Source organism: Meles meles, chromosome 8 (assembly GCF_922984935.1).
Source record: "Meles meles chromosome 8, mMelMel3.1 paternal haplotype, whole genome shotgun sequence".
Classification (NCBI taxonomy): Eukaryota; Metazoa; Chordata; class Mammalia; order Carnivora; family Mustelidae; genus Meles; species Meles meles.
The window spans coordinates 103916578-103934771 of record NC_060073.1 but is presented as its reverse complement, the minus strand read 5'-3'; the positions used below and the strand labels follow the sequence as shown (position 1 = coordinate 103934771).

Below are 18194 nucleotides of genomic sequence, written 5' to 3'. Positions count from 1 at the left end.
AGGCTCTTTGAACCTCTTCCTTCCCAGGGCTGGGCCAAGGGCAGAGTGCTGCAGGTCTGGAGTTGACCCCCACAGGTGTCTCGCAGAGTCAAGGGTGGGCATCGGAGCTCCGGGAATTGGTTCCTGCTGTGCTGCTGATTACGTATGACCTTTAGCTCATCACTCGTCCTCTCCAGGACTCAGTTTCCTTACCTGGAAAGGCCAGGGATAGCATTAGGAGTCTCTAGTCCTCTTGAGCCTGAAATACTTCTGATAGAAAAATCACAGGTGAGGGGCTTCTCTGAAATGTGCCCACGAGGGCCACCAGAACCCAGGGCTTGCTCACAGAGTTCTTCCCTTGGAGCTGGAGTTTTGTTTTCCAGGCTCAGGGGACTACGAGTTGAGACTTTGGCGGGGACTGGCTCTTCTGGCTGCATTCCTTGCCGCAGGGGCCTGCTTTTCTGGAACATGCGTTCGCCCGGATGCTCCTTCAGCGTAGTTTCTGACAGCGTTGTCCCCTTTGGGCCACCAGGAGGTGAGGGGTCCTGTGGGGGAGCCCCAGGGAGTCCCATCTACCGCTTAGGCTGAGAAGCAGTGGGGATTCTAGGGCCTAAAAAATGAGAAGACTATGTGAGGAGCCTTTCGTTTGTCAAAGAACGTCATGATAGACGGCAGAGGAAGCTGGGAGGAGGCTGGGCTTCCCTTCCAGCCAGGGTGGTGCCATGGAGCCCCTTGTGTCTGCCGTGGCTCAGCCCCAGGCTCCGGATCTGTGGGAAGGGACCAGAAAAATGAGGCTTCAGTGTTCAATCTCACAAGCCTGTGTGTGGAGAACAGGCGTCAGGTCACTCACCTGGGCCATGTCACCTCCCTGAAAGGTTTGCTCTGTGGCTCTTCCTTGGGGTAGAGAGGAAGGAGTTTTAAGTCCTGAGCATTCCCGGCTCCACACATGGCCGGAGGTCAGGGGGGCCTGAGAGAGATCGTCCTGTCCTGGGGTGGCACAGGGGTTTCCTTAGGACAGCTCGTTCTGACCATCAGCAGCTGTCGCCAAAGCAGGGACATTAGGACGAGGAACAGGGTACAGTGATGCATTTGTGGTGCTTCACTAGGCTTGGCTTGCCCCCAGGTGCAGGCCTGCATTTGCTCCCTCCACCCCCAGAGGTAAAGCGACTTGACTGAGGACACCGAGCTAGTGGGGAACTGGGAGTCAGAGCTGTCCCGACCCCTGAGCTAGGGCTCTGTCTCTTCTCCATCCCATGCCCTTCATCCCGTCCTTCTGGGGTTTTCAGGGGGTTCTCCTCAGGCTCCCCCTGGGCATTTCCTCGCCCCTATGAAGGAGGTGGCAGGAATGCAGATAGAACTTTTTGTTTTAATATCGAAGGGAAATTGAAGGCTATGGAGATTAAGCCTCTTGTCCCAAGTCCAGTGTAGAACAGCCTTGGCGGTAACCCTCAAGCTCAGTTTCTCGTGTGTTCTCTGTATAGAACTCTGACCATTAGGCAACACTGCCAGTTCCTTGAAGGAATCTCAAGTAACAAAAAAGGTGGGCATGGTGTCTGTGGGGTCCTAGAAAAAAAAGCAAACCTGCTTTGACTGGTTTAAATGCCCGATGCCCATCCCGGGAAGTCTCCCCTGGTTTGCTCTGGGAGCCGGCTGCCCCGCAGTGTTTCCAAGGTCCTGGGAGCTCTAATCTTGGCTCCCCCAGGAAGGCCCCACCAGCTGCCAAGTGGTCATAAAGTGGCCCTGGAAGTCTTACTGGGTTATACTGGGTGCAGAGCTGATGAGAAGAGAAGCTGTCCAGACCTGGGAGAGGTTCAGCCCCATTGCTGAGCACCCTGCATTGTTTACCAGGCAGAAGTGAAAAATCCTGCTGGGACAGTTCTCCATTCCTGTGCTTCCACCTCCCTCACCCAGAGACTCGCTCCCCAGGCAGACTCACATCCCGGTTCTGCCAAAGCTATGCAAATCAGCAGGCTCTGCTGCTCGGAGGTGGGAAGGCAGAGGGCTGGTGTGGCTCCCAGTGTCTGTTGTCCGCCCCGGGGGCCCTGATGGGTCTGGGTCATACCAGTCACCTAACCTCACTGAGACTCAGTCTCCTCATCTGTGAAATGGGGGTGAATAATAATGTTTCATCTTCCCAAACGTAAGGAACTTGCCCCCATGATCTCCTGAGGTCTCCCCGAGGCACATGAGCCAGGGTTTCAAGGTGTTGACTCTCCTCCCACTTTCTTGCTGGAAGCCTCCTGGCCCAGGGATTGCCAGGGGGCCATGAGAACCCAAAGAAGCTTGGAGAGACTCCAGCGGGGTGGCCCTCCCAGCTTGGCATAGATCTCACCCAGTTGCTCCCAAGACCTCCAAACGGGGGAATTCTAAAGCCACCTTCTGTAGCCCTTTCTGCCCTCCCCCCTTCCTTCTGTGTCTCTGTTTTTTGTTTGTGTACAGAACAAACAGGACAGAGGGAAGTGGTTAGAAGAACTCATTGGTCCTTTGTGTGCCTCCCTCTGCCTATGCTGCAGACAGGGACAGTTTCCGGGAGGGGAGGAAAAACCCTGGTGCGTTTCAACCAGCTGCACTGAATGGAAAGACTTCAGAGATGGAAGGAATGTTGGAGGTTCCCTGAAATCCCCCTCTTGATGTCATCACATTGTCGCTCGATTCAAAAACCGCTTCTGTAGCATCCCTGGAAAGAGGAGCAGCCCCTGGTTGAATATTCCTCGCAATGGGGAGCCCTCACGTTGTGAAACTGTGGAGTTTTCACAAAATTCTTCCTCCTACTGCAATGAAGCCTGCTTTCCAGCAGCTTCGCCAGTGGCCCCACTCTTCTTCTCGGCTGCTGCAGGCTACGCCCAGTGCACTTCCATGCCAATATTTGGAGAGGAAGGAAAAATCCACTGACACTTATTTAAGCCCTTACTATGCACCAGGCACCGTGCCAAGTGCTTTCCAATGTTCTCTCGTTGAATTGTTTTTACACGATTTTTTATTTTGCAAAACCTCGGACGCAGGGAAAAGATAGAAAACAGGTAATGAGCAGCCATGTACCCATCACCTGGATTTAGTAACTGTCAACATCTCGCCATATTTGCTTCATCCAGTTGTTTCCGAAATCCTTTTTTTTTTTCTTTCCGACTTTTCCTTGGGGACATTTTCAAACACTCTTGACAATAGAGATGAATACAGTGAGCCCCCATATACTCATCACTTACTCTCAACACCCATCACATGTCTGGTCTTCCTGCAGCTGGAATATTTTCTTATACATTCTAGACATCGCAACAATTCCATCCTAAATATGGCAAGGTTGCAGCTGTGAAACAGAAGGATCTTTTCTTTCTTAATGACAATACCATTGTTGGACTTAAAATGAATTTCTCATTTAATTCTCATGGCAATGCCATGAAGAAGGTTTTACGTAAAGGCACGTAGTGTCATCTCTAGGCTACATCTCCTTTCCCTGTCTGGTGTGACATCTGGACCCCTTTCCGTCTTAGTCCTCATGCTCTGCAGCCCAGTTTTCATCAGCCCAGTTCATCCCTTTTTCAAACTGACGCTTTGTCCTGGGCACGATGCTCTCACTCAGGAGTCTGCCTTGATCTGCATCTCCATTAACGCACGGGACCGCCTTGGCTTTTTAAGCAATGACACCACACACGTGTAACCCACTTTGGGTTAATATTGAGCTCTGGCCAGCTCAGAATCTCCTTTTCTGTGGTTTCTTTTCCATGGGGGATGCTCTTAACACCAGTCTCCCCTCGTGTCCCATTCTTGCAAGGTTTATTTCCAAATCATGTCTGCCAACAACAGAAATGAGAATTCTCTCTTCACTTTTGTTTTTCTTTTTTGGCAGGGGAGGCATATCTGGTTTCCTTCAGAGATTCAGCCATTCTCAAAATGTAACATAGAGGGGCGCCTTGGGGGCTCAGTGGGTTAAAGCCTCTGCCTTTGGCTCAGGTCATGATCTCAGGGTCCTGGGATCGAGCCCCGCATTGAGCTTTCTGCTCAGCAGGGAGCCTGCTTCCCCCTCTCTCTGCCTGCTGCTCTGCCTACTTGTGATCTCTCTCTCTGTCAAATTAATAAATAAAATTTTTTTAAAAAAATGTAACATACAGAGGATAGACATTTCAGTGGCAAAATGCCCGATACTCTGCACGCCTGAATTACTGATCACCATATGTATCAGCTGTGATTACTGCTGATGTAGTTTGAAGGGGGTTATTGCTATTGTTGAAAAAGCTTTTTATGGGGCTTCTCATTGTAGCACGTGGTATGGTTTCTTTTTTTTTTTTTCCAGCTTTATTGATGTGCCAGTGATAGATAAAATTGTAAGACATTCACAGTGTACGTCATGCTGATTTGATAATGCGTACACACTGGGATACGATCCCTTCCACCTGGTTAACTTTCATGTCCGTCTCCTCACCTATTTACGTTTTATTGGACATGAGAGAACTTCTCAGTTCTACTCTCAGCAAATTTCCATTATACAGTAGAGAGCTATTGACTCTAGTCACCGTGCTCTCTATGATAGCTTCAGCCTTTATTCGTCTTAAAGCTGAGCGTTTGTAGCCTTTCACCAACCTCATTCCTGTCCCCCCAGCCATCAGCCTCTGGCAACCCCTTTCCTACTCTCTCACACTCTGTTTCTATGAGTTTGACTTTTTCAAAAAAATTGTTTTGAGATTCCACATGTAAGTGATACCGTGTCGTACTTGTATTTTTACATCTTATCTTACTAAGTCTTTTATTAAAACTTACGATCTGAGTCTTATTTCACTGAGCAGAATGCCCGCAAGATCCATCTATGCAGTCTCAAATGGCAGGCAGGATTTCCTTTTCTTTCCCATGGCTGAGTAATATTCCAGTGTGTGTGGAATAAATAATCTGTGTGATTTTATATATTTATTTTAGAGATTATGTATATTTTAAAGATTTTACGTATTTACTTATCTATTTGCGAGAAAGCATGAGCCAGGGAAGGAGGGGCAGAGGGAGAGGGAGAAGCAGACTCCCCACCAAATAGAGAGCCCTATGTGGGGCTCGATCCCGGGACCCTGGGGTCATGACCTGAGCCAAAGGCGGTTGCTTAACCAACTGAGCCACCTGGGCGCCCCTGCGTGTGTGTTTAAATAAACAACATCTTTTTAATCTATTTATCTATCAATGGACACACGTTGTATCTATATCTTGGTTATCGTGAATATTACCACAGTGAACATGGGGTTGCAGATATGCCCTTAATAACGTTGTTATCATTGCCTTTGGAGATAGACCCCGAAGTGGGATTGCTGGGTCCCCTGTAGCAGACAGTCTTCTAGTTGGGTATTACTCTGGGCAATTTGACTACTTTAGTGGACTACCCAACATAAAGTAGAAAAGCAGATTTCTGGGCTAGTGTATGTGTTAAAACAGAATTCCCTAGTTGAAAAAAAATCCCTAGTTTACTTTTTCTCTGTTTCATTTTGTTGAGGTAAAAAGATAATAATAACATAAAAATTAAACAAAAAACCATAAAATTTAAACATAAAATATACCATCTTAACCATTTCTGAGTATAAGCTCAGCCTTCCCTGTCTTTTATATCTACAGTTGGTTTTGTTTAACCGAAGCACAGGATCTTACATTTATTCCTGTTACATTTTACCTTGTTGGTTTTGGCTTCCTATTAGAACATGCCAAAATAGTTTCTAATCCTGATTCTGTCCTCCAGTTTTCTGCATTAATCTCCCTCCCTGCTTTGAATCACTTCCAAATTCGGTCAGCATTTATTTACCCAAGCTGTTGATCAAAGTCAAACCCTGGTTTCTCTGTGTCCCACTGGATGCAGTGACTTTTTTTTTTTTTTTAAATGTAAGCTCTAGACCCAGCGCGGGGCTGGACCTCAAAACCCCGAGATCAAGAGTCGTATGCTGTACCAGCTGAGCCAGCCAGATGTCCCATGCAGTGTCTTTATTGGGAACACTGTATGAGTATAGGAGTTGAGAAATCAAGCTTTGGTCTTGATTCAAGTTCTCTGAGGCTGTGTGTCCTCTGTAAGGTGCTTCCCCTCTGAGTTTGGGCTTCAGTGTCCTTCCAGCTCTTCCTTCTGTGTGTCTGTCCAGCTTTGTTTTTTGTTTTTTTCCTGCAAGTGGCTGCCACCTTCCAAAGAGGGATCCAGGGCTTGGAAGTGTGATGTGTTCAAAGTTTCGGCAGACGGTGGTACTTGTGACTTTCTTAGGTTAGAATCAAAGATTTGTTTTTGGAGAAGTTCCTTAGTCATTTGGATCAAACCCATGGTCATTCAGCACCTACTGCGTACTGGACACTTTTAGGCACTTGAGGGACAAAATGAATAAGACTTATAATAACCCTGGCCTCTAGAAGCTCATGATTTCATGACAGCAGCAAACACATGAACCACTTGGTCTAAAAAACGTGATATGTGCAATGAGAGATATAAATAAGAGGTGTGGAAACACAGAGAAAATCCCTTATTTGGCTTTGGGTAAGGTTCATGGAGAATGTGACATTTGAGTTTAGTCTTAGAGATGAGCGTGCATTTTCTAGGGAGAAAAGGACACAGCACATGCAAAGTCCCTAACATACGACCAGGCTCAGTCTGGGTAGAGCCCAGGATGTCTGGAGCCCAGCCCTACAACTGGGTAGTGCCTCCCAGCTCAGAAAGCATGGTCACCCGCTTTCTGTCCTTTGAGCTTTACTATATTCTTGGAAAAAGGTTGGAATGAGAATTATGACCTTATTTTGCCATTGAGAAGCCTGAAGATCTGACACTACCTGCCTTGACCAAACTTCACGTAGCCTGGGGGTGATGGAACAAAGGCTTGAACTTCAGTCCTCTGACTTCAAGTCCAGGCTGTTTCCAAATATACCCCACTTCTTCTCCACAGAGTACTGAAAAGGGGTAGAAATAAGAAATAAGAAATAAATTAGAAATAAATTTCTGCAGTCAACAAAACCAAAAGACAATGAAAGAATGGGAGAAGATATTCACAAATGACATATCAGATAAAGGGCTAGTATCCAAAAATCTATAAAGAATTTATCAAACCCAACACCCAAAGAACAATAATCCAATCAAGAAATCCAATCAAAGAAGACATCCAAATGGCCACCAGACACATGAAAAAGTGCTCTACATCACTTGACATCAGGGAGATACAAATCAAAACCACAGTGAGATACCACCTCACACCAGTCAGAATGGCTAAAATTAACAAGTCAGAAAACGACAGATGTTGGCGAGGATGCGGAGACAGGGGAACCCTCCTACACCGTTGGTGGGAATGCAAGCTGGTGCAGCCACTCTGGAAAACAGGATGGAGGTTCCTCAAAAAGTTGAAAATTGAGCTACCCTACGACCCAGCAATTGCACTACTGGGTATTTACTGTAAAGATACAAATGTAGTGATCTGAAGGGGCCCATGCACCCCAATGTTTATAGCAGCAATGTCCACAGTGGCCAAACTAGGGAAAGAGCCCAGATGTCTATCAACAGATGAATGGATAAAGAAGATGTGGTATATATACACAATGGAATACCATGCAGTCATAAAAAAAACCCAAAATCTTGCCATTTACAACAATGTGGATGGGACCAGAGGGCATTATGCTGAGTAAAATAAGTCAATCAGAGAAAGACAATTATCATATGATCTCACTGATAAGAAGAATTTGAGAAACAAGACAGAGGATCATAGGGGAAACAAGATGAAACCAGAGAGGGAGACAAACCATAAGAGATTCTTAATCTCAGGAAACAAACTGAGGGTTGCTGGAGGGGTGGGGGGTGGGAGGGATGGGGTGTCTGGGTGATGGACATTGGGGAAAGTATGTGCTATGGTGAGAGCTGTGAATTGTGTAAGACTGATGAATCACAGACCTGTACCCCTGAAACAAGTAATACATTATATTTTAATAAAAATGAATAAATAATAATAACATTTTTAAAAAAGAAAGGAGTTTATGATGCTCGTGGACCACTATTTCATCTAATATAATAACTACATCCTCTCCTTTCTCTGCAAAAGAGGAGCACCTGCCTCACTGTATTAAAGATGAGTAAATCAAGTCCCGGTAATGACTCACTAGTCATCCCTCAATCTAGAGCATTAGCAGTGGAATCAGAACGGAACAGCAATTGCTTTGGAGAGATGAGCCCTTCCTTAGTGCCCAGCACTGAGCTATAGAGCCATCAAAGCTCTGTTGGAGTGTCATGGGGCTGGGCTCCTTGGGAGGGCCTGGCCAGCCAGGTACCTCATTCACTTAGCCTGGGATTCAAGGAGGACTAGGTATAGATACCAATGCAGGTTAAGAATGAATTTGATGAGGGGAAATGTCCTCCCCAGGCTCCAAGTGCAGCAGGTGCAACCTCATGGTAAGAGGCCTCTTGAGAAAGGCCATGGATAAACTTCTAGGCAAGAGAAATTGTTCATTTTGTTGGCTGGTGAGTTTTAAAATTAAACTCCAAATTCTGCTTGCTCATCTTTTCTATTTTGTGGTTCTCATAAACAACATGATAATTGCATTCACAGAAATCAAAAGAAAAGACCTTCTTTAATTGTCCACAAAGCTGATGACCTCCTCCAAGTCAAACCGTTTTGGCTCTCCACTGTTTCTCTCACTGTATTATTACCTCCTTCTGGAAACATGTCTCTTACCTCCCAGTCACCACACTTGATTGGTCTTCCTCCTACTCAAGGGCCCACTCTTTCTCTGCCCCTTTCCTGGCTCCTTCTCATTATACCAGCCTGGACCCTTCTTTCTTCTTCTGGACTCAGTCCCTTTGTTTGGCTGAGTCTTGTGACTTTAAATGCAACCTATAAGTGGGTAACTACCCACATTATTCTTCTGACCTCACACCTCTTCTGAGTCCAAACTCACTTCCTCTCCTCTCCTCGGGTATCTCACTGAAATCTCAAACTTACCTCATTCAAAAACATAGCTTTTGACATTCTACCAACAGCCTGCTCTTCCCAGAGTCACCCCATCTCTGGTAATGGCACCACCAATTATTTCGTTGAGAAACCTCAAACCCTAGAAATCATCCTCGATTCCTCTCCTTCCTTGTACCTCGCCTCCCACCCATCAGTCAGTGCTGTCAGCTCTCAATTCAAAATGCATTCTAAATCCAGGCTCTTCTCACCGCCTCCACTGTTATGGTCCCTCCCACTCCACTGCCCTTTCTCATTGGGGCCACTGCAATGCCTGTCAACTGGTCTTGCTTTCTGCTCTCTAACCCCCTACCAGCTCCTCACCACGGGTTTAAGCACTGAAGTTAGGTTGTGTGACTCCTCTGCTCAAACCTTCCATCACTTCCCGTCGTCCTTCAGCTTTCACCACAACCCACCTGCCAGATGCACGTCATCTTGCCCCTGATTACCCCATTCTTCAGCCATACTAGCCTCATTACCATTCCTCGTCCTGCAAGCCTGCTCTTGCCTCAGGTCCTGATACTTCTGTCTGGAATGATCTTCCTCAGACCTTCGAAAGGTTGGGTCCTCACTTCATAGAGTGAAAACGTCACCTCCCCTCAGTGACCTTCCCAGACCACCTGCTTATGAAGAGCCTCTGACACACCCTTCCCCTGACAAAGTATTATTGTTCTCCACAGTAATTGTCTCGAAATGAACTTCTATTTTTGTTTTCTTATTCCTTTTATATCTCTTCAACTCCAAGAGAAGGCAGGAACTTCTGCTGTCTTCTCCAGGATTGTATTCCCAGCACCTAGAACAGTGCCTGGTACCTAGTGTGGGCTGAGTAAATGCATGTCGAATGAATGAATTTGCTCTTTTGTCAGGTTTTAGAATTACTCCTTATTAGGCCAACTTTACAAGGTCATGGAAGGATTTTTTTTTTTAAGGTAAAAGCTCCTTAAAAATTAAAATCTAGAACTACCTGGGTTATCTAGCAATTCCACTTCTGGGTATTGATCCAAAGAAAGTGAAGACACTACCTCAAAACGATTTCTGCCCTCCCAGGTTCAATGCAGTATTATTTATAATTACCAAGACATGGAAACAACCAAAGTGTCCACTGGTGGATGAATAAGTAAAGAAAATATGCCGTGTGTATGTATATATACACATAGCCTGGAATCTGGAACATTATTTGGCCATGAAAAAGAATGAAATCTTGCCATTTTTGACAACATGGACAGAACTTGAGGGCGTTATGCTAAGTGAAATAGATCAGAGAAAGATAAATACCATATGATCTCACTTATATGTGAAATCTAAAAAGCAAGCAATGAAACAAGGAAAAATAAAACAAAAAACAAGCTCATAGATGTAGAGAACAGATTGGTGGTTGCCAGAGGTGGGGGGTGGGGATAGGTGAAATGGATAAAAGGCGTCAAAACTTCCAGTTAAAAATAAGTCCTGGGGGGGGGGGCACCTGGGTGGCCCAATGCGTTAAAGCCTCTGCCTTCCACTCAGGTCATGATCTCAGGGTCCTGGGATCGAGCCCGACATCGGGCTCTCTGCTCAGCGGGGAGTCTGCTTCCCCCTCTCTCTCTCTGCCTGCCTCTCTACCTACTTGTGGTCTCCCTCTCTCTATCAAATAAATAAAAATTAAAAAAAAAAATAAGTCCTGGGGATGTAATGAACAGCATGGTGACTATAGTTAATAACACTGGATTGCATATTTGAAAGTTGCTAAGAGAGTGGATCTTAAAAATTCTCATTGCAAGAAAAAAACTTTGTAACTATGGACCGTGGTGAATGTTTGGGTGATTGGTTAGTTCACAATGTGTACATGTTGAATCACGCAGTATACCTGAAACTAATATTGTATGTCAGTTACACCTCAATTAAAAAAAAAGATTAAAAGCAATTTTACGTTTAGGTCTGCCTTTCTATGTGCAACTGCTTTCAGATCGTGGGCCCTTCCTACCTTTAGCTCCGCTTGCTGATATTATATATTAATCAATCTCAAAATCAGACTGCTATCCAGAGGTCAATCCGTGTCTCCCTGTAGGCCCTTCTCATGACCCCATCCCTCTTCATCCTCTGCTCTCAACTTGCTGGTGCCCTCACAACCATGCAGGAAGGGACATGTTCCCCTGTCCTCATTTAGAACAGAACAGAGCAAGGGAACTTAAGTTAAAGCTCCAGAGGATTCTCTTAGATCCCATTCATTCTTCTACCAGGCATTTCTTGAGACACTGGGCTGTGTTAGGAACCATGGTGGCCACTGAGAATGGATGTCATGTCCCCCTTTTCACGGAACTCATAGTCTAGTGGGAGAGAGAGGCCCACAAAAAAGGAATCCCATGATGTGCCATGTGGTGGCAGCGGGGGCTCCTGGGGTCCAGAGCGGAGTGGGACTAACCAACTCTGTGAAAGGGCGTGGTGCATGCAGGTGCGGAAACAGGACAGGCTTGGTGTGTTTGTGCATGACCTCTGAGTACCTGGGAGGGAGCAGGTTGGATCCTGAGGGACAGTCCTATGGGGCGCTGAGTGTTGTGTTAAGAAATGGAGACTTTATTCCAAAGTTATTGAAGATGCAATGAAAAGCAAAAGAATTTTCTGATGGAAAGCTCTGAATTCTTTTGCTTGTTCATTTATTCTTTCATTCAACCAGTATATTTTGAACTCCTGTTACGTACTAACCCCGGTGCTAGGCTCTGAGTGTATGGTGTTTAGTAAATGCTATTGCAGAACCAGCAGCCATGGCACACAAAGGAAGCTTGTTTGGTGACTCTTGCCATAGAAAGGTTGTTTTTTGTTTTTTGTTTTTTAAGATTTTATTTATTTATTTATTTATTTATTTGACAGAGAGAGAGAGAGGGAGAGAGGGAGAGAGCTCAGGCAGGGGGAGCAGCAGGCAGAGGTAGAGGGAGAAGCAGGATCTCCACTGAGCAGGGAGCCCGATGAGGGGCTCCATCCTAGGCCACAGGGATCCTGACCTGAGCCAAAGGCAGATGCTTACCTGACTGAGCCACCCAGGCACATCACTGCCATAGAAAGTTATAGGAAAAGGAAACTATTGTAGCTAACAATGGAGGGAAGTCCCCGAACAATAGGTATATATTTAAGCAAATTACAGTCCCCAGAAGGGAATATTAGGGAACCATTAAAAACGATGTTTGCAAGCATAGGAGGAAAAAAAGATTTATGGTGTCCCTTAATAGTATAGGGGAGATATTAATGATGTTCACTGGGAAAAGCCGGGTGAAATTTATATAGGGCGGTGAGTATCAGTGAGGAAAAACAAGCATAAGAAGAGACCATAAGGGGCGCCTGGGTGGCTCAGTGGGTTAAAGCCTCTGCCTTTGGCTCAGGTCATGATCACAGGGTCCTGGGATCGAGCCCCACATCGGGTTCTCTGCTCAGTAGGGAGCCTGCTTCCCTTCCTCTCTCTCTGCCTGCCTCTCTGCCTACTTGTGATCTCTCTCTCTGTCAAATAAATAAATAAAATCTTAAAAAAAAAGAAGAGACCATAAAATATACAAAAATATGAATTACAGCTGCCCCTCAGCAAAGTGATTTTTCTGCTGCTTTATACTTTTTCTGTGCCAAAGATTTTCCTCTATTAAGCACACACTTACTTTTCCCACCATAACTTGTTCCATTGTGAAAGGAAAGAGATGAATAGATAAGAAATGAAAGCCAGAGGGGAAGAAGCAAAGACAGACACCTGTCTCCCTGACATGACTTAGGTGTCATCTCCCCAGGAGGGTCAGGATGGGGCAACTGTGTTGGGCTGAGGACCCTCAGCTGTCATTCCTTGCTTAGCCACGACAGCCTGTGCTCTGTCTGAGGGAGAACAGCAGAACACACACTCGGGATGTCAAGTTCAATCCCGGGTGACTCTGTGTGACCTCCGACGAGTCAGTCTTCCTGGTAATCCACCTCCTTGGAGGAGAGTTTCCAAAGACCTCTCCAGGAAACAGGATAAGTAGGAGGATCCTGGCCGCAGGGGAAGCGGGTGTTCTTTTTCAAAAACCTAGACAATCTCCTCCCCTCATCGCCATTTCCCTCTAACTCTCAGTCTGTTCCAGTCCAGCTAGCAACTCATATTTTCATTTTTATCTCTTTCAGGAAATGACCGAAATGGCCTAGATTTCAACAGGCAGGTAAGGTCTTTCAGAAAGAAAACCTTTATTCTGTAAATGTGGGTGGGGGGAATATATTTGTATATTCTACAAATGGATAGGGGGGCGGCCACTTAGAAGACATCAGGTGTGGGAGAGAGAAGAAGATTATGTCAAGTTTGAAGGTGTTTATTCATAGGGTCAATAGCTTTCTGGCTTGGAAGGGGCCTATCGTGGCCCTTTGCGTCCAGCCCCTCCCCCAGGCCACAATCCAATGTTGGGGTCTCCACTACCCTCTCAAAATAGAGTGCTGACAAATGGAGCATTTGCTTAGGGTTAAGTTCTAGCCTGATGTGATGCAGAATCTGAGACCACAGCTCTCTTCCCATCACGGCGTTTAGTCTGAGTTTCCTCTTGGGTGAGTCAGTCCGCGTGGACCAGTTGTACGGAGAGGACTGTATGGAGGTACCAAGGATGGAGGACCTGGGACCCTCAGGGAACTACTGACTGAAAGGGGAGGACAGGGGACCAAACAGGAGGAACAGAACAAGAGGGCCCAGGACAAACTATATAACCTGGCTCGTGGGGTCAACGTAGACCCAAGCTTGGCGCCTTTGAAGAAAACCGAGTTGTGTGGGGTTCGAGTTAGTCTGGGAGGGCTTCGGGTGGAGGCAAGGTGGTGTTGGACAGGATGTGAGATGGACGGATGTGACGGGAAGGATGGAGCAGAGAGAGAGGATTTTCCCCTTGAGATCAGGGGCTGGAGGGAAACTGAGGGAGAGGGCTCGGACAGGGCATGGTGCTAGAGCAGATGTGGGAGGGTATGTTGGGGGGAGGAAAACTAAGGTGGTCTGAGTTTTCTCAGCGGAAAATTTAATCAATTCCCTAAATTTGGCCAAGGTGGGAAGGGCATGTGTACTATGCCAGATGTGGGAATACAAAGAAAATTAAGACATGATCTCTTCCCTGGAGGAGCTTAGCATGGGGAGAGGGAGAGAGGGAGAGAAGGAGAGGGAGAGGGAGGAGAGAGGCTCCTCAGGGAATAATCATATTATACTGGCATCCCTGCTTTGCTAGAGATGTGTAGAAAGCATGGTGTCCAGCAGAAACGGAAAGAGTTCATTCTCCCTGGGAGATCAGGGTGGGCTTCATGGAGGAGGTAATATTTGAATTTAGCTCGATAGGGTGAGCAGGACTCTGTCGGGCAGAGAAGAATGCGGTGGGAAGACAGAAAATCCAATGTCGGGGGGGGCATTGGAGAAACATAATTTCCTTCTAGCTCTGATATTTTGCGTCCAAGTTTAGGTGACAGTCTGAGGTGGGACCGGAGATCCGACTCCTTTATCTACACAGTGATTCGAAGTCACTACTGACATTTCCTAAAGGGCTGGGGACTCTCTGGGTCTATCCTCCGTGGTCAGAGAGAACAATAATCTGGAGTCCGAAGCCAAAACCTCTCAGGCAGGCCCTTTCTGCATTTTGTTCACTATGGAAGTTGGCTGACGAGTGGAGGCCAACGACTCTCTCTGTACGCGAGGCCTGAAACAGAAAGAGGTTTCAGACATAGCTACGAGGAAGGACGTGCCGCCAACTTGGTTTTTGAAACACCGGAAGAGACACCAAGGGAAAAAGACGGTAGAATCAGCTTCTCAGCCACGGTCTTTGCATATGAGACAGATTCTCCTCTCAGGGATAGTTTTGCCAGGTTTGCTTTCAGGGCGGGAGGATGGAGGAGATTCCCAAAGATTCTGGGATCCTGAAGCAGAGTCCTAAGCAGGCTGGGATGGGTCCTGTGCACTGTGCTTTCCACCCTGAGAAGGCAAGATGGTAGCCTGGGACCCCCACCCCCACCCCCTCAGTGTCCCAGGCCCTTAGGAGAGGATGCATGGGGAGGAGGTGTGACCACACCAGCCCAGGCCGGAGGTGGCCTGCTCCACAGGCCCAGTGGGTTGAACTGCCTATGTGATCTTTTGGAAGCTTGAGAAACCTTCGTGCTTGGGACGAGGCTGGGGGCAGCCCCTCTGGCCCTAGGCAGCCTCCAGAGAGGCCCCCGGCCCTTTGAACATCTTTTGGGGTGTGGTTTCTCCAACAGGCAGGAGAAAGTGTGCTGGCTTCTGCCAGGAGTGGGCCTCACTTGAGTTTGCTTCACTTAGCATGGGATGGGTTATTCCCTCCTCCCTCCCCTGGAAAGGGTTTTTGGATTTCTCATTACTGACAAGAACAGACATGACAGGTCTCTCCTTTCAAGAACGGGGGAATTTTGGAGAAAGAGGCTCAGCCGGGTTACACTGCTTTATACTCTTAGGCCAGAGCGCTCCTCCGTTCACACGCATACACCTCCGTGTCCCCCACCAAGGCACCTCCCTGCTACCTGTCACTCTGTCCCTCAGTGCCATCCGACATGGACACCCACACCTTCACATTCATTCCGGCCCCCTGCAGACCTATGGTGGGGGGGGGGGGGCAGGATCTCTTAAGCCACTGCATTGACGGTCATACCTCCACACTTCACCAGGAGGGAAGTAAACCAACGTTCCCTGTCTGCCAAGCTCTGTGCAAGGGGCTTTGGGCACTTGATCTCATCAAATTCCTGCTCTAAACCATGGGTTACTATCCCCATCGGACAGGCGAGGAAGGGGCCTCCCAGGCAGCCCCACCTTTTTTTTTGGCAAAGGATTTGGGAGATTAACTAATGTGCTGAAGGCCACATGATTGGCCAACCGGCAGAGCTAGGATGCGAACCCACATCTCTTGGACGCCAGAGCCCATCTTTCCCATGATGCCCTGCTGCATCCTCCTCTACATTCTCTCCACTCTCCGCTCCCAGCACATGCACCATCCTCAGGGAGAGGCCTGGGAGCCAAAGGCTGAGTGTGACCTCACTGTGACTAACTGGGAGGAAATGGGAGGCAGAGGGTGTGGGGAAGGGAAGAAAGGGTGGTTGTGTAGGAGCAGCCTGGTATGGTACAAAGAAGGGGTTGGCAGACGCCGAGAGCAAAGGATGAGCTGCTGCCCTCGGTGAAGCCCCGGCTGCGAAGCCTCAAGCCAGTTGGTGCAACTGGGAGTTGCAACCAGGTCCTGGCTACACAGTCCTACAGTTGCGTGAGCAAGGGACGATGGCTCATCAGGAAGTTTTTCGCACTGAGCCTGTTCACTTCCTGGTCCGAGGAAAGCAGCCTGAGCCTGTGTGGAGAATTGTGGGAAGACCCAGGGACCCAGGGGCAGTGCTGCCTGCCGCCCCTGGAAGGATGAGAAAGTGGAGAGGCAACAGGATAAGACCAGATCCCTGGCTGGGAAGGCGGATGTCCTGGTGCCAACGTGTTTCTCTACCTCTCCCTAGTCGTTGCCCTTAGACAAACCTCTTCATCTAACCGGGCCTCAGTTTCCCTCACACAGAGTGAAGACGTCTGCATGAGGAGATCTCTCTGTCTGTCTGTCATGTCCCCTTATTTCTTCCATGCCCTAGTCTGACTGGCTGGCTTGACTCCCACTCTCCTTTCATTTGTTTCTTTGAAGAGAAATAGGGGAGAGACTGTCCGGCCATTTTTTCACCCTGAGCGGGACACTATGGGGGGAAGGAAATAAGTCCCATGATATCTTTCCAGTCTTTGTGATTTTGTGTGATCCGGTGAAAAGAACCATTTGAAATGTAGGGGCAGCGGCAGAAGGACACAGCAGGCTGGCTGTGGGGCCCATCATTCATTCTTTGAATATTTAGTCATTCTGAAGCTTTGGGTAGGGGGTGTCAGGAGTAAGAAGATAAGTTACAAAATTGTGCAGTGAATTCCATGAGAGACCAGTAGAGCTGGGCTCCTGGATCCCTGCCTGAGGACATCACCAAAGAGATGGTGTCTGAATTGGGGGACAGGGGAGGAGTAAGGAATTTGACTGGTGGAGAAGGGTGGCAAGAATATTCCAGGCATCGGAGTCCGTGAGGGCTCCCTTGAGAAAGGGCATGGCTTCAGGGGAAGTGTGAGAAAGATGAACACGGAGGGAGATGAGGCAGGTGAAGCCAGAGTTGTGGGTCGGGTCAAGTTGGAAGAACTTTGAACGCACAGCAAGGGATTTTCTCCTGTGGGCAGTAGGGAACCACTAGGTGTTTTCCAGCATGACTAGTTTCGTTTAATGGAAGGGCATTAGAGGGGGTGTGGGTGAGAGGGGAAGGAAGGATGAGGGAGAGGCCTGATGGAATGCTGTTGTGGTAGGAAGAAGTGGGCAAACCTCAGGAGAGGGATTAGAGCAAAGAGGTCAAGCACATGAACACAGAGTCAGACTGCCTGGGCTGGAATCATGGCTGTGTGGCCTTGGGAAAATTCCTCACCTTCTATGTTCCTCAATCTCCTCATCTGGCAAATGGGGAGAATAATGGTACCTATCTCACAGAGCTGTTGCAAAAGTCAAATGAGAGTGTGTGTGCCTTTTGGGTAAGTGTCTAGAACATATAAACTGTATAAGTATTTGCTATTTTTATGACCGTGTCAGTATGCATGGAGAGACCCAGGTTTGAGAGAGATAGACGGTCTCTGATAGAGAGTCAAGAGGATTTTGGCAACAGCTTGGACTAGATGGCAAAGGAAGGGTCCAGCATAATTCTTAGGTTTCTAGCTTGGGATGCTAAGCATTAGAGGAACTGCAAGCAGAGCTCAGGAGATCGGAAGGTAGAACAAGTATGTCCAGATGATGGGAGAAGCTGAAGGCAGAGAATGGGCTATAGGTACCAGTAACACAGAGAGAAACTGGGATCTGGGGCCCAGGGGAGAGGTCAGGGTGCATAGCAGGGAGTCACCACTGAATCGTGTTAACTGAAGTAGTGGGAGGGAGGGAGACCCCCTGGAGATGGTGTGCAGAAGGGGATGGGGACCCTGGGAAGACCTGCAGAAGAACCACGTGTGGGACAGGCTGAGGAGTGGGTGCCTATAGACGAGATGAACAAGGAAGACTGGTCAAAGGGATGGGGAGGAGAACCACACCCACAAAGGAGAGATCTTCATAGCAGTGGGGAGAGCCACAGCGTGGAGGACTGCAAAGGTGTTGTAGAGCCCGAAGCCTGAACACAGGTTCTCATCGCGGTGTCTGTGCTAAGGGCAGATGCCAGATTGCTGCAGGTCGGGGGCGAGCCGGAGTTACGGAAATGACAGAGACGTGCTCATGCGGTGACAAAGGGGTAGGGTGTTGGCCTAAAGTGGAG

At 47.7% G+C, this 18194-nt stretch overlaps 1 protein-coding gene across 4 annotated transcripts in view; it reads left to right on the top strand.

Annotated features, from left to right (window-relative positions):
• Positions 1 to 18194, top strand: part of POU2F3 (POU class 2 homeobox 3) — an 82066-nt gene that overhangs the window by 23515 nt on the left and 40357 nt on the right. For all 4 annotated transcript variants that reach the window (XM_046014178.1, XM_046014179.1, XM_046014180.1 and 1 more), the window contains exon 3: positions 13014 to 13048. In XM_046014178.1, the coding sequence (XP_045870134.1) occupies positions 13014 to 13048 (35 nt within the window). The remainder of the gene's footprint in view (positions 1 to 13013; positions 13049 to 18194) is intronic.